Genomic DNA, 23,647 nt, shown 5'->3' with positions numbered 1-23,647 from the left:
CGTAAAATGTAAATCAACTTGCAAATATAAAGTATTAGTATTTTTGTCAAACTTAAGTAAACAAAAGTTTACATAATACATTCCCCTTTGGATGGAATTACCTAGCTGTAATTTCTGCTTTTCTGGAGTCTTTCTTAGTAGAAGCATCACATAGAGCAATCATGAATGGAAACATCTTAACCTGAAAGCAGTTTTGCCTATTCTGCCTTTTTATTTTTTTATTTTTTTGCTTTTTTAGGGCTGTACCTGTGGCATATGGAAGTTCCCAGGCTAGGGGTTAAATCAGAGCTACAGCTGCCAGCCTACACCACAGCAACTCGGGATCCAAGCCACGTCTGTGACCTATACCACAGCTCATGGTTATGCTGGATCCCCAGACTACTGAGTGAGGCCAGGGATCAGACCCGAATCCTCATGGATACTAGCGGAATTTGTTTGCACTGTGCCACAATGGGAACTCTTTACCTATTCTACGTTTTCAGTAAAGGTTAGTTCAAAGTATTTGAATCATATAAGTACGGATGTATTATAGGATAAATACATAAATGGGTAAAGATGAGTTAAAGTATTTTTGAAAATTTTATGATATTAGAGACAATTCACAGGAAGCTACTAGGGCTTTGCTGATTAATGTGGAACAGATTTGTGAAAGAGCTATAATTCATGGAACTGCAAGTTAATTTTAACTATGGTGGTAAATGGAAAGAGAAGTGAGGTGGTTTGGAATGTCAGGTAAAGGGCTGCTAGCATAGTGCCTTGGGGTGCAGTGTAATAGGAAGCAGTTTAATTGTAGAGCTCTAACCGGAAGGTGGTCTCCTGTGGCTACATGCTCTTCGACAAACCAGCCTCTAAATCTCATTTTTCTAAGCTGCGAGGTAGAGCTAATAATACATATTTTAAAATTGTGCAAACAGATATTTGCTCTCATAATTAAATCATATACTGTTAGAGCTGGAAAGTACTTGGAAAGCTGTTGAGGCAAAGATTTTGTGGGTTGTTGATGATTACTTTAAATTTTTTTTGCCTGAGTATTGAGAATTTGGGCCTGGAATGGGGCTGTCAGATAAAATATTTGCTAGTATGTTTTTGCTAAGTCTGGCAACCTTGCTCTAGATGGGGGACTTTGAAATGAGGATGAGCAGCTCTTAAGTGTGTGTGTCTTTGTGTGTATATGTTTTGTTTGCTTGCCTTTTGGTGATGAAGATTCTATATAAACCAAAGATGGGCTATAATTTTTTTTTTCTTTTTTAAGGCTGTACCTGCAGTGTATGGAAGTTCCCAGGCTAAGGGTCAAATTGGAGCTGCAGCTGCCGGCCTGCACCACAGCCACAGCAATGCAGGAGGATCCAAGCTGCATCTGAGACCTACACAACATCTCATGGCAATGCCGGATCCTTAACCCAATGAGTGAGGTCTACATCCTCATGGATACATGTTGAGTTTGGAACCCACTGAGCCACAACAGGAACTCCCTAAAATGTTTCTGAAGTGTAAAAATCACTGTTATAATGAAGACCAAAGTCTAAAGCAGAATAGAATATTAGCTTCTATTTTGGATATTCTTCCCTCTGGGACTTGTCAATGAAAAAGGAAAAACTAACAAGCAAATAGGAGTGACGTATATGTATATAAAACAACTTGGGATTTAATTTTTTTTAATTTTTAAAATTATAATTCATTTACAATGTTGTGCCAATTTACGCTGTATAGCGAAGTGATGCAGTCATATGTACGTTCTTTTTCTCATACTATCTACCATCATGTTCCATCTGAAGAGATTGGATATAGTTTCCTGTGCTTTACAGTAGGACCTCATTGCTTATCCATTCTAAATGTAATAGTTTGCATCTACTAACCCCAAAGTCCTTATCTATCCCACTCCCTCCCCCTTCCCCCTTGGCGACCACAAGTCCGTTCTCCATGTCTATGAGTGTTTCTGTTTCATAGATAGGTTCACCTGTGCCATATTTTAGATTCCAATAAGTGATAGCGTATGGTATCTGTCTCTTTTTCTGACTTAACTTCATTTAATATGAGAATCTCTAGCTGCATCCATGTTGCTGCAAATGGCATTATTTCATTCTTTTTTATGGCCGAGTAGTATTCTGTTGTGTATATGTACCACATCTTCTTCTTCTTCTTCTTTTTTTTTAATTTTTGTCTTTTTCTAGAACCACACCTGCAGCACATGGAGGTTTCCAGGCTAGGGGTCTAATTGGAGCTGCAGCTGCCGGCCTATGCCACAGCCATAGCAATGCAGGATCCGAGTCATGTCTGCGACTTATACCACAGCTCATGGCAATGCTGGATCCTTAACCCACTAAGCAAGGCTAGGCTTCGAACCCACAACCTCATGGTTCCTAGTTGGATTCATTAACCACTGAGCCACAATGGGAACTCCTGTACCACATCTTCTTAATCCATTTGTCTTTCTTTTTTTTAAAATTTTTTAAAAATTTATTTTTCTGCTGTACAGCATGGGGGCCAAGTTACACTTACATGTATATATTTTTTTTCCACCCTTTGTTCTGTTGCAATGTAAGTATCTATACATAGTTCTCAATGCTACTCAGCAGGATCTCATTGTAAATCCATTCATCTTTCAATGGACATTTAGGTTGTTTCCACGTCTTGGCTATTGTAAATAGTGCTGCTGTGGACATACAGGTGCATGTATCTTTTTGAATAAAAGTTTTGTCTGCTTATATGCCCAGGAGTGGAATTGCTGGCTTATATGGTAGATCTATACTTAGTTTTCTGAGGAATCTCCATACTGTTTTCCATAGTGTTTGTACCAGTTTACATTCCCACCAGTAGTGTAGGAAGGAACCTTTTCCTCCACACCCTCTCCAGCGTTTGTTATTTGTAGACTTATTAATGATAGCCATTCTGACTGGTGTGAGGTGGTACCTCATTGTGGTTTTGATTTGCACTTCTTTAATAATTAGTGATGTTGAGCATTTTTTTCATGTGCCTTCTGGCTATCTGCATGTATTCCTTGGAGAAATGTTTGTTTAGGTATTCTGCCCATTTTTTGATTGGGTTGTTTGATTTTTGAGTTGTATGAGTTTTTTGTATATTTTGGAGATTAAGCCCTTGTTGGTTGCATCATTTGCATATATTTTCTCCCATTCCGTAGGTTTTTTTTTTTTTTTATGGTTTCCTTTGCTGTGCAAGAGATTATAAGTTTGATTAGGTCCCATTGGTTTATTTTTGTTTTTCTTTCTGTTACCTTGGGAGGCTGACTCAAGAAAACGTTTGTATAGTTGATGTCAGAGAATATTTTGCCTATGTTCTGTTCTAGGAGTTTTATGGTGTCTAATGTGAAACAACTTGGAATTGTTTGTTATTTTAACTGTAGTACAGGTTAGTTTTTTATTTATTTATCAGTTTAAGTAGCCACAGAGAGATAAGCAACTCTTTATGCTTCTAGCAAGAAGCTTCAGGTTTGCATTTTGAATTTAGATCTTTATGTAAACTACATGCTCATGTTTGCAGTGGAATGATTCTGTGGTCCAGTCTATAAAACTATAGTATATAATTTTTTCAAAGTCTGCCTGTACAACTGAGGAAAAAATTGGTTATATGAACACCACAGTTTATTTGGGGAGTCCTCTCTGTAGCTGACACTTGGTTTTAATACCAATATTCTTTTCTAGTAAATTGTTTTGTGTTTATATATTATTTTTTACTTTTAGTAAATGATATAGGATAAAATTAAGTAACTGAATATAACTATTATATGCCATTTCTAAATGAAAAGAATATGTGCAAGCAGTTTAAAAATGTTGAAATTGGCATCTTTTATTTGTTAATGTATGTAAATGTGCCATATTATATTCTAGTAAATCAGGAGCCACTTTCATGGTCTTTTATAACTAAGGGTCTGTTCACCATTAAAATCATCCTGATCTTCAATAAGACATGTAATTCACTTTACAAAACTGCCACTTTTATGTAAGATGAAAAACTCTGTTTTGATGAATTCAGTGTGATATAAGCTGAAAAGAAGAATGTCCTATTTTTAAGTATTTATGTTGAAAAATGTGCTTTGTACAAAAATCCAGTCCATGGAAGCTTTTAAAAAATACTTTTTTCATGTTTTGTTTTATTTCACCAGAACACTGCAGTAGACTGTAAAATAACGCCAGCTACAACTGGAGATAAACACTTTGATAAAAGTCCCACTAAAACAAGGCATCCTCGGAAGATTGATCTAAGAGCGCGATATTGGGCGTTTCTTTTTGACAATCTTCGCCGGGCAGTAGATGAAATCTATGTAACTTGTGAATCAGATCAGAGTGTGGTGGAATGTAAGGTAAGTTTTACTTTGAAGCTTTGTAATTGTTTTGAAGCCTGGTTCTCCAGTTTTTGCTACATCTGACTCAATGATTTACCTCAGTATACCGTACTTTAGTATTAACTATAGTCTCCGTGCTGTACAGTGTACAGATCCTCAAAGCTTACTCATCTTACAACTGAAAGTTTGTACCCTTTGACCAAAATCTCCCTATTTCCCCTATGCTTTGTAACCACTGTTCTCCTCTCTGCTTCTGTGAGTGCTTTGGGTTTTTTGTTTTAATATTTCAAGAGAAAAAAAAATATTTCAAGAGTACCCTAGTCGTTGCTGTTTGCATTACCTAATTTTGTGCTTTTATATTCTGTGAAAGATTTGGTAGAAACACTTCTTGATATATAATCCTAGGCAAGAAATTAAAGGAGTGGGTACACATAAGAAAAACACAATGTATTAAAAAAATCTCTTGTCTGCATTCTGCATTGGTGTTGTAAGTGGCACTAGTGAGATTTTCACATTCTTTGGTTTCATGTTTAATGTCTTTAATGGGACATTACTCCCTTTCTGTTGAGAAACTTATCACTCTCCTAATTCACTCTGATCAGGGAAAAGCGAGATTGATGGCCAACCATAAACAATCCTGGGTGGGATTGGGATATCATTGTAAAGTGTGTTTTCTAATTTTAGATAACCTTTTGTTTGTAATAGGATATTAAACAGACACATAGCATAATCTGCCTCTAAAAATTTGATAGAAATGTGTCCTTTTAGTAGATACAAACTACATAGTGTATTACTTTATAATGAATAAAATTCCAGAATGATAAAAATATTGCAGAGGTAGCATCTGTTTCTACACTGAACATGGTTGAAAATCTTGGAATACATTATTTTACCTTTGAAATATATGAAGAGTAAAAGGAAAGTTACACGTTGAGACAACAACTGTGTTTTCTCTAAAATTAGAAATAGCCAAAATATGTTTTAGACTAGCTTAAAAATGTGATTCATCAGAAACAGTTTTCAGAATAAACATTGATTGAAATTGTCCAAATTTGTGCTTTGGTTGTCACATTTATTTATTTATTTATTTATTTATTTATTTTGTCTTTTTAGGACCACACTCATGGCATATGGAGGTTCCCAGGCTAGGGGTTGAATTGGAGCTGCAGCTGCCGGCCTACGCCACAGCCACAGCCACGCCAGATCCATGCCATGTCTGCGACCTACACCACAGCTCATGGCAATGCTGGATCCTTAACCCACTGAGTAGGGCCAGGGAATGAACCTGCATCCTCATGGATGCTAGTCAGATTTGTTTCTGCTGAGCCATGACACAGGAACTCTGGTTTTCACAATTAATATTGTTATTATCAGCATGTAAAACTTTTTATGTTTTAAGAAAAAAAATTTTTTTTGTCTTTTTAGGGCCACACCCATGGCATGTGGACATTCCCAGCCTAGGGGTTGAATTGGAGCTGCAGCTGCCGGCCTACGCCACAGCCACAGCAACACCAGATCTGAGCCACATCTGCAACCTTCACCACAGCTCATGGCAATGCTGGATCCTAAACCCACTGAGTGGGGCCAGGGATTGAACCTGCATCCTCATGAATACTAGTCGAGTTTGTTTCTGCTGAGCCACATGGGGAACTCCTTGCCCATTTTTGAATAAAGTTTTTTGACTTTTATTGTTGAGTTTTAAGTGTTCTGTAAATAGCCTGTAAATAGTCTGGATATAAATCAGGTACATGATTTATACATATTTTTTCCTGTTCTTTGAATTGCCTTTTTACTCTGGATAATTTTTTTGGATGCACAAAATTTTTTAAAAAATGTCATGGTGTCCACTTTGTATATTTTCTTTTGTTGCCTGTGTGGTCATGTCCAATAAATCATTGCCAAATCTGATGTTATGGAAGTTTTGCCTTATGTTTCTATCTAAGAGCTTTATAGTTTTGCATCTCACATTTATGTCTTTAATCCATTTTGAATTAATTTTAGTGTATGATATTAGGTAAGGGCCCAACTTCATTCTTTTGCATGTGAATATCCAGTTTTCCTTGCATCATTTGTTGAAAAAGTCTGTCCTTTCCCCATTGAATGGTTTTAGCGCTATTGTCAAAAATCATTTGACATATATATGTGAGGATTTATTTCTAGGCTCTTTATTCCATTGGTCTACATATTTGTGTTTTTGTCACTGCCACATTGTTTTGATTATTATAGCTTTGTAGTAGGTATTGAAATAGAAGGTGTGAGTCCTCTAGCTTTGTTGGTCTTTTTCAGGGTTTTTTTGGGTCCTTAGGTTCCTTTGAAATTTCATGTGAATTTTAGAATGGGTTTTTGTATTTTTGCAACACTTGGGATTGCTTTGAATTTGTACATTGCTATGGGTAGTATTGATATTTTAATAGTGTTAAGTCTTCCATTTTGCGAAGAGGGGATATGTTTCCATTTATTTATGTCTTCTTTAATTTCTTTTAGCTATGGTAGATTTACTGTACAAATCTTTCATCTTCTTGATTAAGTTAATGCCTGGGTTTTGTTCTTTTTGATGGTATTGCAACTGGAATTTCTGCATTTCTTTCTATAATGTCCATTTGTAGTATATTAAAAAATGCAACTGATATTTGTATGTTGGCTTTGCATCCTGCTACTTGGCTTAATTCATTTATTAGTTTTAACCACTTTTTTTTTTGTGGTGTCATTAGGGTTTTCTACATACAAGATAATAACATCTGCAAACAGAGGTAGTACTTCTTCCCTCCAACTGGAATGATTTTATTCTTTTTCTTTCCTAATTTCTCTGGCTCAAACTTCCAGTACTTTGTTGAAAAAAAAAAGTGGTGAATTCAGATATTCTAGCCTTGTTCCTTTTCTTAGAGGACAAGCTTTCAGTCTTTCACCATTTAGTGTATTTGCTGTAGATTTTCTGCATAAGGATTTTATTGTGTTAGGTAATTTGCTTTTATACCTAGTTTGTTGAGTGTGTGTTTTTTTTTTTAATCATGAAAGGGTGCTGATTTTTGTCAAATGCTTTTTCTGCTTCAATGAAGATGATCATCTAGTTTTTCCTGTCACTTTATTGATATAGCATATTACATTGGTTGATATTTACATTTTGAACCATTTTTGCATTCCAGGAATAAATCACACTTGGTCATGGTGTCTAATCCTTTTAGTATGCTACTGAATTCTATTTGCTAGTATTGTTTTGAGGATTTCTGCATCAGTGTTCATAAATGATATTGATCAGTAGTTTTCTTGTAGTGTCTCTGTCTGGGTTTGTCTTTTTTTTTTTTTTTTTTTTTTGGTCCTTTTGCCTTATCTCAGGCTGCTCCCGTGGCATATGGAGATTCCCAGGCTAGGGGTCTAATCGGAACTGTAGCCACTGCCCTACACCAGAGCCACCACAACGCCAGATCCGAGCCACAGCCTATACCACAGCTCACGGCAATGCCAGATCCTCAACCCACTGAGCAAGGCCAGGGATCGAACCCACAACCTCATGGTTTCTAGTTGGATTCATTAACCACTGCGCCATGATGGGAACTCCTGGGTTTTTCTTTTTTTTATTTTTAGGGTTGTACCTGTGGCAATGGGAGTTCCCAGGCTAGGGGTTGAATCTGAGCTGTAGCTACTGGCCTATGCCACAGCCATAGCAATGCCAGATCCAAGGAGCTTCATCTGTGACCTACACCACAGCTCGAGGCAACGCCGGATCAACCCACTGGGATCAAGTCCATGTCCTCATTGATACTAGTTGGATTCATTACCACTGAGCCACAGTGGGAACTCCTCTGTCTGGGTTTGGTATCAGAGTTAAGCTGACCTTATAGAATGTGTTAGGAAATACTCACTCTTTTTCACTTTTTTTGGAAATACTCACTCCTTTTCAGTTTTATGGGAAAGTTTAAGAAGGATTTGTAGCTGTTCTTTAAATGTTTGGTGGAATTCACCATTGCAGCCATCAGGTTCCGGACTTTTCTCTATTTGGAGATTTTTATTGATTCATTTGTCCTACTAGTTAGAAATCTATTCAGGTATTTCTTCATGATTTAGTCTTGGTGGGTTTTGCATTTTCTAGAAAGTTGTCCATTTCATCTGGGTTATCCAGTTTGTTGGCATGCAGTTATTCATAGTAGTCTCTAATAATCCTTTTAATTTCTGTACAATTGGTAGTAATTTGTCCCCACTTTCATTTCCTTTCTTTTTTTAAATTTATTTATGGCCACACCCATGGCATATAGAAATTCTGGGCTAGGGATTGAATCCATGCTCTAGCTGTGACTTATGCCACAGCTGTGGTAATGCTGGATTCTTTAATCCACTGTGCTGGGCTGGGGATTGAACCTATGCCTCTGCAGCAACCCAAGCTGTGTGACAGTGAAATCTCCCCCACTTTCATTTATGATTTTAGTAATTTGAAGTCTCTCTTTTTTTAAAGTCCATCTAGTGCAAAGTTTTATAAGTTTTGGCGGTCTTTTCAAAGAAATTATTTTTCATTTCATTAATTATTTTCTATTTTTAAAAAATTCTCTATTTTGTTTCTCGCTGCTGTAACCTTATGCCTTTCTGCCAGCTTTGAAATAAGTTCATTTTTCTTTCTTAGCCTCTCAAGTTGTAAAGTGTTTTTTTTGTGATCTTTCTTATTTTTAGGGTAAGCATTTATAGGTATAAATATTCCTCTGAGCACTCACTGCTTTAGCTGTGCTCTATAAGTTTTGATATGTTATACTGTAATTTTCACTTGTCTGTAATTATTTTCTGATATTCATGTGAGATTTTCTTTGCTCCATGTGCTATTTGAGTGTTGTTTAATTTTCAAAAATTTGTATATTTTCCAGTTTTGATTTCTAACTTCATCCTCTTTGTGGTTGAAGAATATACTTTTATATTTATCTTTTAAAACCTATTGAGACTTAATTTGTGTCCTAGTGTATATTCCATCCTGGAAAATGTCTATAGTAGGGATTCTTAAACTGAGGTTCTTAGATTCGTGTGTTTGAATCATCTGAAGGTATTGTGAAATTATTTTGTTCATGTGTATTATTTTGAGTAAAGGGCTTATAACTTTCATCAAATTTTATGATGATTATGACCTGAAAAATATATACTACACATCTCTGATTAATTTCTATTTCACTTAAACTCTGCAGTCTTAACATGAATGAGAAGGGATCATAGAGGGATGATGACACAGACTTGGAAATTTAACTTCCTCCCTGAAAAGTTAGAAAAAGCTGTCATAGATAACCATTCTAAGAGAGATTTAGTCAATTAGTCTCCTCTGAGGATGATGAGGTTCATTAGAAATGTCTCTGTTGTTGTCTTCTGTATTGTTTTCACCAGATTTCATTCATCAGGACTCATAATTTGGTCACCATTCTTGATTGTAGCAACATGTTTGACCTCCAGATCATCAGTCTCTTCTGACCATGCCTATGGCTTCAGCCTATCTGGATACTTGCATCCTATTTATTTGATTTAATCCCCTCTATGAACCTTGTCAAGGTTTTTGCTCAGTACCTATTGCCTGGTATTCTGATCTTATCTCCTAGTAGCTGGCTTCAACTCCTGTCAACCTGCTCTGCTCTATCTATCTCAGACTTCAGCCCCTTGTTGGAATGACTCCTGTCACAACTAAATTAGTTAGGCACTTCCTTTCTTTCCATGATTCCCATAAAAAAATTAAGTATATCACAGTACATAAAGTAAGATAGCTGAATAGAACAAGACAAAAAAATAAAAAACATGAACAATGAATCTATATTTACTGAGTAACAGTGGTGTTCTGTTGTTTGAGTGAAGGCTGTTTAGCAGGAATTTACTGATTCCCTGGGGCAAATCAAGGAATTTGGTCTTGGGAAACGTAAATCTTTAGGAAATGGATTTTCCAAAAAAGTTGTATCCCAGGAAATCTTGCCCCATATTCTTAGGCAAGAGGCTTCTTATTTTCTGCTTCAGAAGAGGATGAGATATAGTTGCAGTAACATACAGTTGTACTCCATGCATCTCTCCTTTGCTTACTATTTTTAAGTGTTTAATAGAGGCGTAGTCTCTTAGGATGTGAGATGCATTATGACAAATATATGTGGCTTGAGAGAGAAAAGTCTTTTTTCCCTCTCTGGTTCATGAATAGCATTTTAAGAATTTCGAATATGTGTTAACATTGGTTATTGTACATGCTGGTATTCGTAGAAAGAAGGATGACTTCAGGCTGTAGAATTGTGGTAGAGATTTTACATGTGATATTTGTGCTGTCCCTTGAAAGGAGAGTAGTAGATCTCATGGAATTCTTTATTTTAGTTATTTTAGTGCTTCCTCTATACTAGTTGCATGACTTTGAAAAAAATCATCAAACCTCATCCTACCTTTGTGTTCATAAATGAAGAGTTTGGATAGATGAGGGCTGAGGACCTTCAGCCTGAATAAAAGCTTTTAGTTTGGTATTGGGAGAATATTTCAGGCAAAAAATAAAAAATGCCTCAAGCAGTTGTTATCATGCAGACTTCAGTGGGGAATTTGAACTTGAGTACATTGATTTTGAGCTTTAGCGCAATTTTTTTGAGCATCTTTATCTACTTATTCTTAGTTGTAATACATCTCAGTTTTAATAGTGGGAAGTACTATATATAAGAGTAAAGCTTCTAGTTAAGCTAACTTGCAAATGAGTTAAGGTAAAAATGAGTCAGCCACTACAGTAAAATATTTTTACCACTGGCCAGGCAACTGCAAATTTTATTTGTCCAGAAAAATCCTGGTAGGGATTAAATCATGGGAGAATGGTTTCCATTAGCAGCTTTTTATTTATAGACTTTAATTTGTTGAACATATTATGTATTCTTTTTCCAGGTTATGTACATTGTAAATTAATGGGAGATACCTGAATGGAGTGAAGGATAAAGGATTGAAGATGACTGTGAATATTATTAGACAGTTTTGAAAGTGGTTTACTTGCTGTTTTGCTTTCAGATGATTGCCCTTTTTTTGCACTTTTGCTGTTTGGTTATTGAAATATAATTGATGCACAATATTCTTTTATTTTCAGATGTACAACATTGTTATTTTATATTTACATACATTGTGAAATGATCCCAAGTCTAATAATCTGTCCCCTCAATAGTTATTGCAATGTTGTTGACCATATTGCAAATGCTGTATATTTCATCCCTATGGCTTATTTATTTTGCAATTGGAGGCATGTACCTCTTAGAGATGATTTCTCTTTTGAACTACTTATTTTATTAGTAGCTTTTAAAAAATTAGATTAGCTGTTTTTTTAAAAACTAATGCTCTTAAAAACTTGTTTCACTTTTTGTAAAGCTCCTTCTTTCATACGATTCCCTTTATCAGTGACTTTACGTGTGATGCTCGTTCCATCCCTTCATAACCACAGAGGTGCACCACTGTGCGCATTCCTGCAGCTGAATTGGAGGGCTGTATTGATGTCCTGGGCCCAAGGGGTCTGTACACTAGTATTGTGTGTCAGGAGGACAAAGAGATGGCGCCAACCATCCTGCTCTGTGCGCCAGTAACTAGAATTAGTTACAAACCAATCGAATCCGTTGCAGCCAATTGGTAAACTAATTGGTAATTTTAGCTGTACATCTATATGTAGTTATCTGAATGCCTATAACATTACTTTCAGAGCCACTTTTGTTCTGTTTCATCCTGCTTGACAAAATGGCCTTCATAGCTGCAAGGAGAAAGATGTGCATCAGTGACTGTGAGGCTGCTCCAGCTGCTTGTCCTGTTTGTATTCCCTTGTTCGTAAAACATGACTCGGATTACAGCTGCATGGTACCACTCTGATTATTTCTGATAATGTTGAGCTAAACGTTCCTTAAATTAGGTTGTTTAAGCTACCAAATATACTTTCTCTGTGCCAACTTTTATCAGAAGTATAGCTGCTTATATTCTTGCCTTTTAGAGGCTTTTTGCTTTCTCTCTTTTGTTTTTTAGCAAAAAGGGATATTAGTAGAAAATTTTTGAAATAAATTATTCTGATTAAATTGTTCTATACCCTCAGGTACATGATTTAAGTTGAATGAATTTAGTTAAAGAATTTGAATTGCATTAATAGAATTGACAAGAGGGAGTCAACTAAATTTAAAAATTTCTATTTTTTCTGATTGTAGGAGACTTCTATTACCAGTGGTTTGGCACTAAAGATTACCTTCGAAAGAAAATAAATAATACTTCTTGGTTCAGAACAGTCTTTAAAGTAGGATGTAACTTTTATGACTAAAATGAGATTGATACTGTATTTCATTTATGAATAATTTGACATATTCCTAATCTTAGGTCTGATTTCCAAAGTGTACCTGTATTTTTAAAAACATTTATAAATGAAAAGTATTTCTGAGTCTTTGATTGCCACTGATACTAAAACATCAGTCTAAGATTTTGTTATGGAAAAGTAATTTGTTTATAAAACATAATCATTTTTATAACTCTTTGGCATTTTCTGGTAGTTATCTTCTGCAAGTATTGGAAAGTTGCCTTTTATGGTAAAATGAGACGCGTCTTTATAGCAAGGTGAGAATGGTATCATACTGATAAAGTGAATACACTGTAGAAGTTCTTTGTCATTCATTTAAATGATAGCTTTGGCCAATTAAGCAATATCTATACATAGTTACACTTGAGATCAATTTCCCATTCTGAGCAATGGAGTGGATCTCCGTGGCCTGTGCTTTTAATTTTTAACTCTTACATATGCTATTCATATGTAAAACTAGTAAGTGCTAAGAAGAAAGTCTTTGAGAGAATGTAGAATTGTAGTAATGTTATTTTGGATTATCCAACGAAAAAAATTAGAGTGCAGTATGGTAATTATAATGAGTATATACGGTGGAGCACAGATGATCTGTTCATCCTAGATAAACTGATTTAGAAATGATTCCCTGTGAAATATAGTCAATTTAAATTTTATCTTTGGAAGCTCAGTGTCAGTGCAGATGCGGTATTTGATGAACAGAATGCAAGTAACCCATCATATTATTGAAAACTGGTTTTAAATCATGCAGAATTGCTTTTGATATTTTTAGCCTTGTATCAGTTGCATAAGAAATGCTGTAAAATCTTATTATTTTTTAAAAGATTTTTAAAAAAGTTTTATTGAAGTATAGTTGATTTACAATGTTGAGATAATTTCTGCTGTACAACAGAGTGATTTAGTTATATGTATACACACATCCGTTCTTTTCCAGATTGTTTTCTCATATTGATTATCACAGAATATTGGATAGAGTTCCTTGTGCTATATAGCAGTTCCCCTATCATTCAGTACACTACAGTGTACATACACCAGTCCCAACCCCCCAGTCCATCCCTTCCCCCACCCATCCACTTTGGTAACCCTAAGTTTGTCTTCAAAGTCTATGAATCTGTTTTGGTTCTTATTTGTTTTTGGACTCATATATATATAAGTTCATTTCTGTGCCTTTTTTTTAGATAACCACATATAAGTGATATCATATGATGTTTGTCTTTCTCTGTCTGATTAACTTCACTTAGTATGATAATCTCTAGATCCATCCTTGTTGCAAGTGGCATTATTTCATTCCTTTTTATGACTAATATTCCATTGTATGTATGTACCACAGCTCCTTTATCCATTCCTGTGTTGAAAGGCATCTAGGTTGTTTCTGTTTCTTGAGAAATGCTGATAAAATTGTAAGCATTTACTTTTCCAAATATATTTCTTTTTAAACTGATGATATCACATATATGTTAGAATTGAAGATTATTTAGAAGGGACTAAGCATTATTATTATTTTTTTACTTTCATTTCAGAAACTGTGTTTAGAAGTGGTTATAAAAAATGTTAATAAAGAACATTGGAGGGAAATAAACACTTGATAATGGATTTTCCAGTCATTTTTTTCATTCTTCTTTTTATTTTTCTTGTTGCTGGTGTGGGAAGTCTTGGAAATATGACTTAGCAGAAAGAGCAGTGGACCAGAGGTCAGTGGGGTTTGGGTTCTGTGCCACCATAAGCAGATCACCGAGCCTCAATATTATCTTTAAAATGAAGTGGCTGACTATAGACAGTGTGACTTCATCACTCAGATAATTCTCTGGGATTTGCTTATTCTTTAATATATTTTGCAGTTTAGTTTTTCTTATTCAGCCAGTTCTTTAGAATAAATTTGTCTAAAGACAAGAGAAGATAGAAATAAGAGGGATTACAGACTATAATTTTATTCTGTCAGGAAGTAGCATTGATAAATGTTACATTGGGCATCTGAGGAAATATCTGTTCAGTTCACTCAGGCTAAAAAGCAGCATTTGCTGGCATGCTATTAGTGTTTCAAAGCATAGAATACCTCTCTTTTCTTTTCTTTCTTTTTTTTGTCTTTTTGCCTTTTCTAGGGCCACTCCCACGGCATATGGAGGTTCCCAGGCTAGGGGTCTAATTGGAGCTGTAGCCGCCAGCCTACTCCAGAGTCACAGCAACACAGGATCCAAGGTGTGTCTGCGACCTACACCACAGCTCACGGCAACGTGGATCCCTAACCCACTGAGGAAGGCCAGGGATGAACCCGCAACCTCATGGTTCCTAGTCGGATTCGTTAACCACTGAGCCATGATGGGAACTCCTAGAATATCTCTCTTGTTGGTTGAGTTTTCGTAGATTCAGTAGTTGGGCACATAGTGGGTTCCTAACAAATTTGCATTTGGTGAGTAAATCGTATTTGGTGAGTAAATCGTAGACTCTAATGTCTAATCCACCCACTTATCACACAGTTACCCTTGACCATATTCCCTCTGGTAACTAATTCTCTTTTGAGAAAGCTCTGCCAGGTAAAAATCTGTCATTTTTAAATATTTTTACAGAAATAATATCCTTTTATGGCAAGCTCTCTTACATGTAAAGATGTCTTTCATAGCATCCCTTTAGTATTTTAAAGTCTAGTCATCAGGTTCTTACTATATTTCTCTTATGACATGATGTTAAGGTCTTTCTTATTATCATACTTGTTTTATTATGTTCTGCTTTATTTAGCCTCCTTAAATTGTGCTTACATTGGCTTATCAGTCAGGCTCTTGGTAGCTAGCAACAGAAATAAACTCTAGCTGATTTAAGTAGAAGAAAATAATTTATTGGGAAGTTATTGGGTAGTTCACAGATATGATACTGAAGTCAATGAATCAGATTTAGAAAATAGAAACCAAGGGAGGTTTTGCATCATCTGGCTATGATGAATTGCTTTTTTTTTTTCTTTTTTAACAATACCATTGCCTCTTCATCTTTGCCTTACTTGCTTGAGATTCAAAGCCCCATCCAAGTGAGTCTGATTGGTTAATATTTTGAAATGAATACAAAACAGTGTATGTGAGATGGAGCCTAAATTATGCTTACAGGAAATTGTATAGTGCTAAAATGTGTATATTTGAAATGAAATAAAAACTGAAAGTCGATATCTAAGTATCCATCTTAGGAAGTTAGGAGAAAAAAGTAAACTAAAATCAAAGAAATCAGAGGGAAGAAAATGATAAAGATAAGAGCACAAAATTAATAAAATAGAACTGTCATATATCAGAGAACAGCATCAAAGTCAGAAGCTGCTGCTATGGCTAATAAATAAAAGGAATTAGGGAGTTCCCATTGTGGCTCAGTGGTTAACAAATCTGACTAGCATCCATGAGGACGCAGGTTGGATCCCTGGCTTTGCTCAGTGGGTTAAGGATCTGGCATTGCTGTGAGCTGTGGTGTAGGTTGCAGATGCAGCTCAGATCCTGTGTTGCTGTGGCTGTGGTGTAGGCCAGCAGTTACAGCTCCAATTTGACCCCTAGCCTGGGAACCTCCATAAGCTGTGAGTGTGCCCCTAAAAAGCCAAAAAAAAAAAAAAAAAAAAAAAACAAAGGAGGTAGAAGGTATGAAAACCAGTGTTTATGTTGAAAAAGGTAACATTAACTGCTAATACTGCTAGCAGGGATGAAAAAGGTAACATTACTATAGGTCCTATAGGACATTAAAAATAAAAGGGTTCTTTATTTTATTCATCTCCCACCAAATTAAAAAATATGTATTAGAAGTGGCTGGCAGATTTGGATTGGTTGCATAAGAAATATTAAGAAAATAAGTTAATATATTGAAGATGAAGGGAAGAACATTCTCATTTTCAAAGAAAGGATTTACAAATTTGGAAAAGGGGATGTTTAGAATGAAACTCTAGGTGGTTTATTAGAATTTGGAAGCATTGTTATAAACTCACAAGTTTTTGTAGCTACACATAGCTAGATATAGAAATAGGTGTACGTGTGTATATGTGTATATATGTGTGTTCATATTTCTACTGAGAGTACCTTGAAACATTGACACACAGTTATCATTAAACACCTAATCTTGGTCAAGATATCATTCTACAAAGCAAAAAAGAACCAGAGCTGCATTGAGAAATGGCTGATTCCAGGGCAGAGGCAGGGAAACCACAAGATGTGCATGAGAAAACTTTTTGTGACAGAAATTTAAGAAATGCTGACACGATGGGGACATGTCAGACTATGAGCCAGCATCAAGGGCTTCCCATTGGCCAATTCTGTGTCAATTTGATCATCAAAACAAATGATACTAATGGATCATTCAGTAATGAATTGATGAACTCATACTAATATAAATAAATAAATGAATAAATAGGCAAATAAGGGAGATAGGAAAGCACCTTTCCTATAGTAGAATGCTAAATAATAAATATAGAAGGAATGGTGGAATTATAACATTATCATTTAACTATTAGAATTTGTTTAGGCAAGAATCACTAATGGATTTAAAATTGCTGGGTGAAATTTTGTTGAAGAACAGGATATTTACATAGTTACAAAATATTCTATAAATATTAATTACAAAGAAAAATAAGTTTAAATGAAGGAGTTGGTTCTCCATTTAATCAAATCATCTAAGTTATTATCACCAGTAAAAGGACATGGCAGGTATCTCTTTATATAATCTACTAAGAAGAACACACATCACTAATATGGTATTCCAGATAATTACTAATTTAATTTGACCTAAATTGATTGATGTATTATAAAATAATTGCCCTGTATTCTTTAAAACTATGAGGTCATGAAAGACTGAGGAAGAAATGTAACCGAATGAAGGAGACAGGACTATTAAATACAATGCATGATCCTGGGGATTAGATTCTAAAGTATAGTAGTGGAACAGTTGGTAAAATTTGAGTGGATTCTGTGGATTATTGGTAGTGTTGTATCAGTGTTACTGTGTTACTGTCCTGATTTGATGATTATGGTGTGATTATATTGGTGAGGGGGTGTCTTTGTTTTTTTTAGGAGGTTTACTCTGAAGTATTTAGGAGTACTGTGGCATCATGTCTGCAACTTAATGTCATTGGTTCAGAAAGAAATTATATATGGAGAGAATGACATAGCAAATGTGTCAAAGTGTTAACTGTTGAGGAATCTTGCTGATAAGTATAAGGGAGCTCTTTTTATTATTCTTGCAGTTTTTCTGTAAGTTTGAAATTATTTCAGAACATTAAGCAAAACAATATGAAAGTGTTGACATTGACTTTCTGCCTATAAATTTGAAAATTTAGATGAAAGGTATTAATTTCTAGAAAAACAGAGTGACAAAAAATTGAAAAGCTACAAGACTTGTAATTATTGGTGAAATTGAATTTGTAAATAAAAACACCCACCCCCAAATAATTCTAACTTTAGTGGTTTTACAGTGAATTCTTATAAACACTGAAGGTAAAAATTATGCCAGTAAACCAATATTCCATATAAATATAGATGCAAAGTGCCAGCATACTATATCCAGCAGCACATAAAAAAAGATTATATACCTAGACCCAGTGGGATTTATTCCAGAATGGTTCAGCATGTGAATATCAATCAGTGTAATAGACCATATTAATAGAATGAAGGGGAAAAAGAAACACATGATCATCCCCATATGCAGATAAATATTGTATAGAATTCAACAACCTTTCATAATAAAAGCACTCAACAAACTAGGAATAGCAGAGAACTTCCTACCTTGATAAATCGCATATATGAAAAACCCATAACTAATACTATTCTTGATGGTGAAAGATTACCTCCCCGCCCACCGCCAAGATCAGGAACAAAAACGATGGCCTCTGCTCTCACCAATTCCATTCAGTGTTGCACTCAAGGTTTTAGCCAAGCCAATTGACAAGAAAAAGAAAAAGGCATCTAGATAGAAAGGAAGAAGTAAAAATATTTGCAGATGACGTGGTTCTATTTATAGAAAACCTTAAAGAATCCACACACACACAACTTTTAGAACTAATAAATTTAGTAAGGTTATAGGATATAAGATCAGTGAGCAAAATTAGTAGTATTTCTAGATGTTAGCAATGAAAAAATTGAAAAAAGAAATTAAGAAGGCAGTTTTCTTATAGTAATTTCATGATAATATTTCATTATAGTTTCATTATAAATTCATATTTAATTATTCATTAAAAAGAATAAAACATTTAGGAATAAATTTAACCAAACAAGTATAAGACTTGTATACTGAAAACTGTAAAATATCATTAGAAGAAATGAAGGGAAAGACTTCTGAACTCATGGATTGCAAAACTTAAGATGGAAGTATTCCCCAAAGAAATAGTTCTGTCTCAAATTCTAATCACCTTCTTTGCAGAAACAAAGTAACCTGATGCTAAAATTCATGTGCAAAGATAGATAGCCAAAAGATACTGAAAAATAGCAAAGTTGGAGGAGCCACACTTTCTGAATTCAAAACTTACTTCAAAGCTATAGTAATCAAAACAATGTACCAGAACAAGGATAGACATATAGAGCAAGGGAGTAGCATTGAGAACCTAGAAACAAATCCACATGTCTTTGGCCATTGTTTTTTAATCTTTATTTTTATTTACTTAAAAATTTTTTATTATAGTTGATTAACATTGTTCTGTCAGTTTCTCTGTACAGCAAAGTGACCCAGTCATACATCTCCACATTCTTTTTCATACTATCTTTCATCATGTTCCATCACAAGTGATTGCACCTAGTTCCTTGTGCTTTACAGCAGGACCTCATTGTCTATCCATTCTTTTTTCTTTTTTATTACTCAGTGAATTTATTGCATTTATAGTTGTACAATGATCATCACAATATCCATTCTTAATAAAACAGTTTGTGTCTATTACCCCTGAACTCCCAATCCATACCAGTCCCCTGTCCTCCCCCTCCCCCTTAGCAACCACAAGTCTGCCATCCATGTCTGTGAGTCTGTTTCTGTTCTATAGATAGGCTCATCTGTGCTGCATTTTAGATTCCACATACAAGTAATATCATGTGATATCTGTCTTTCTCTTTCTGACTTAATTCACCTAGTACGAGAATCTCCAATTCCATCTATGTTGCTGCAAATGGCATTATTTTGTTCTTTTTTTAAGGCTGAGTAGTATTCCATTGTGTGTATGTACCACATCTTCTTAATCTAGTCCTCTGTCAATGGACATTTAGGTTGTTTCCATGTCTTGGCTATTGTGAATAGTTCTGCAGTGGACATAGTGGTGCATGTATCTTTTTGAATGAAAGTTTCTTCTGGATATATGCCCAGGAGTGTGACTGCTGGATCATATGGTAGTCCTATATTTAGTTTTCTGAGGAACCGCCATACTATTTTCCATAGTTGTACCAATTTACATTCCCACCAATAGTGTAGGAGGGCTCCCTTTTTTCCACACCCTCTCCAGCATTTGTTATTTATAGACTTATTAATGATAGCCATTCTGACCAGCGTGAGGTAGTACCTCATTGTAGTTTTGATTTGCATTTCTTTAATAATTAGTGATGTTGAGCATTTTTTCATGTACCTGTTGGCCATCCACAAGTGTTCTTTGGAGAAATGTCTATTTAGGTCTTCTGCCCATTTTTCAGTTGTTTTTTGTGGGTTTTTTTTTGCGTTTTGCCTTTTTTTTTCTTTGTTTTTTGCCATTTCTTGGGCTGCTCCTGCGGCACATGGAGGTTCCCAGGCTAAGGGTCTAATGGGCGCTGTAGCTGCCGGCTTATGCCAGAGCCACAGCAACGTGGGATCCGAGCTGCGTCTGCAACCTACACCACAGCTCACGGCAATGCCGGATCCTTAACCCACTGAGCAAGGCCTCGGACCCAACCCGTAACCTCATGGTTCCTAGTTGGATTCGTTAACCACTGCGCCACAACGGGAACTCCTGCTTTTTGCTTTTTTAGGGCCGCACTTGGGGCATATGAAAATTCCCAGGCTAGGGAGTCAAAATGGGGCTGCAGCCATAGCAATGCCAGATCCAAGTTGAGTCTGTGACCTACACCACAGCTCACAGCAATGCCGGATCCTTAACCCACTGAGTGAGGCCAGGGTTTGAACCCACATCCTCATGGATACTAGTGGGATTCATTAACTCTTTGCCACAACAGGAACTCTGGGTTTTTGTTTGTTTGTTTGTTTGTTTTTTGCTGTTGAGTTATCTAAGTATTGTTTGTATATTTTGGAGATTAAGCCCTTGTTGGTTGTATTGTTTGCAACCATTTTCTCCCATTCCATAGACTGTTTTTTCAGTTTGTTATGGTTTCCTTTGCTGTACAAAAGCTTGTAAGCATTTTATTTGCTCCTCTGTTCATTTGTTCATTCTGCTCACCAATGCCTTTAACTCAGCTTGCCACCCTGCAAATGATTTTTCTAGTTTTTCTTGGCTCCTTCATATAGTTCCTAGTTCCTTTCTAAATTAATCTGCATTACTGTTTGGATCTGCTCTTAATTCCTTTATATTTGCTCTTAATTATTCAGGATTTTCACTTTCTCCTTTTTGAACTTGGTGTCTGTTAGACTGCAGAGTTCTGTTTCACTCTTTGCACCTTCAGGGGAACTCTCCTGTTCTTTTAACTGGGAATGGTTCCTGAGCTCTTTCATGTTGCTTATATTTTTCTTATTCTGTGAGTTTAGGAAGACAACTGCTGCTGTAGTCTTAGAGGGCTATTTATATGTGAGAGTACCCCTGGGTAGTTTGTGAGGGCTTAGTATTTTTTTTTTTTTTGCCTTGGGGGCTGCTTTTGGTTCGTATGCTTATTGTTGCTTTCCTCAGTATGTGCAGGCTGTTATCCTCTTCATAGAGGGTGTGTCAGTGTAAAGCATGTTCTTGCTTCCATGAAAATGGGGGCAGTGGGTAGGGCTAATAGTCATTGCCTGGTTGCTAGGTCCTTGATAGTGGCAAGGACCTGTAGGGAGGTGGCTCAGGCTGCTGTAGGGCCCTGGGAAGTGACAGTGACCCTCAGGGAGGTGTTGGCGGCCCCCAGAGCCTTTGGCAGTGACAACAGCAGGGCATGTGCATTCAGGGGAGTGAGGGCAATGAGTGGCACTCATTTGATGTGTCCTCCTCTGTGGTGACCCCAGAGGTGACTGGGGCCGTAGATAGTGCCTATTCAAGGACCCCTAGTGGTGGTGGGCCACTCCCACCTCTGGAATTTGAGATGCCCGTGGCAGTTTGCCCCTTGCCAACCATATCTCATGCAAGAGGTGCCCCACCACCTGAGGGCCCACATGTGCACAGAGAAAGATATCCCTTTGTCACTCCCATCCCACCTCCTCTCGCCCTCCCCAACAATGGTGCTTTGTTTCTCTGGTGGGCCTGAGCCTCCTCCTGTGTTCCCTCAGCTGCAGTGCTCTGCTTCCCAGCCCATGGCATACAGCTCCACATCCCATGGCGTGCTGCTCCCTATCCCCTCAGGCCGTCTCCACACAGCCAACCCTAGTCCTTTTCCCAGAACTGACCTCTGAAGCCTGAGTCTCAGTGCCCAGCCCTTGCCCAAGTGTCTCAGGCTGTGGTGTCAATGGATGATGGTAGTCATGGTCGGTGTGCCTCCCTTTCTGCTTTGCCCTCCTCAGTCCGGCTGCTGTGCTTTTCTCTGAGGCTTTGAAGTTTCCCCTCTAGGATTGTGGCCTTCTAGGATATGGGTTTCTTTCTTCTTTCACAGCTCCTTTTCATGAGTGCTGGTCCAGTCCTGATTCCTTTTTTTTTTTCTCTTTTCTCCTCTCTCTTTTCTCCCCCCCCCCTTTTTTTTCTCCCCAGTTTTTATGTGGAAGGTTTCTTGTCCTTTTTAGAGGTTTAAGGTCTTCTGCAGCATTCAGTAGATGTTCTGTGTGAATGTTTCTACATTGTAGTTTTTTTATTTTTTTGATGTGTTTGTGGGAATAGGTGAGCGCCATGTCTTATTCCTCTGCTATCGTGATCCTGCCTGGCCATTGTTTTTTGACAATGGTGCCAAAGCCATTGAATGGGAAAGAAAAGTCTTTTCAACAGATGGTGCTAGGACAACTGGATATCCACATACAAACAATAGATTTGGATCTCTACCTCATACCATATGCAAAAATTAAGTGAAAATAGAGCAAAGGCCTAAATGTCAGAGCTAAAACTATGAAATTCTTTGTCAGAAGCATAGATGTAGATATTTATAACCCTGGATTAGACAATAGTTTTTTAGCTATGATACACAAAGTGCAAGTACCCAAATTTAAAAACACATAAATTGACCTTCATCAGAACTAAAAACCTAGTTTTGTATGTTATAGGACAATGTTGAGTGAAAAGACAACTCATACAGTGAGAGAAAATATTTTCAAACTGTATGTTGATAACAGTCTAATATATGGAATATATGAAGAACTCCTACAGCCCAACAATAAAAACGACAAATAGACTGATTAAAAAATGGACAAAAGATTTGAGTAGCATCTCTCCAAAGATAATATACAGATGTCCAATAAACACATGAATATATACTAAGCTTTTTTATTCATCGTGAAAATGAAAATAAAAACAACAATTATACCACCTATACCTCATTAGGATGACTAAAATCATGTAGTCAGAAAACAGCAAATGCTGGCAGGGGGATATGGAGAACATGAAATCCTCTCAAGTTACTGATGGCAGCGTAGAATGGTGCAGCTGCTGTGGAAAAAAACCTTGGCAGTTAATGTTAAATGTTAAACTTAGAGTTACCATGTGACCCAGTAAATCCACTTACAGTTACATACCCAAGAGAATTAGGAGCATGTGTTCACATAAAAACTTGTATATGAACGGTCATAGCAGCATTATTCATAATAGGCAAAAATTGGAAACAACCTGAATGTGTATCAGCTGATAAACAAATGTGTATATTCATGTAATTATTTAGTTATAAAAAAAAGAATGAAGTATGGATATATGCTACTAGGTGGATGAACCTTGAAAACATTATGTTAAGTAAAACAAGCCAGCCTAAAAAGACCATGTATTATATGATTCTGTTTATATGATTCAGAATAGGCCAATCCCTAGAGACTGAAAGTTGATTAATGGTTTCCAG

At 36.3% G+C, this 23,647-nt stretch overlaps 1 protein-coding gene across 3 annotated transcripts in view; it reads left to right on the top strand.

Annotated features, from left to right (window-relative positions):
* The window catches only part of SCAPER (S-phase cyclin A associated protein in the ER), a 411,590-nt gene that overhangs the window by 50,761 nt on the left and 337,182 nt on the right, over positions 1-23,647 (top strand). For all 3 annotated transcript variants that reach the window (XM_047796974.1, XM_047796976.1, XM_047796975.1), the window contains one exon: positions 4,121-4,318. In XM_047796974.1, coding sequence (XP_047652930.1) covers positions 4,121-4,318 — 198 coding nt within the window. The remainder of the gene's footprint in view (positions 1-4,120; positions 4,319-23,647) is intronic.

This window comes from Phacochoerus africanus, chromosome 9 (assembly GCF_016906955.1).
Source record: "Phacochoerus africanus isolate WHEZ1 chromosome 9, ROS_Pafr_v1, whole genome shotgun sequence".
Lineage (NCBI taxonomy): Eukaryota > Metazoa > Chordata > Mammalia > Artiodactyla > Suidae > Phacochoerus > Phacochoerus africanus.
The sequence above is the reverse complement of the archived record's forward strand: the minus strand, read 5'-3'. Positions and strand labels throughout refer to the sequence as shown.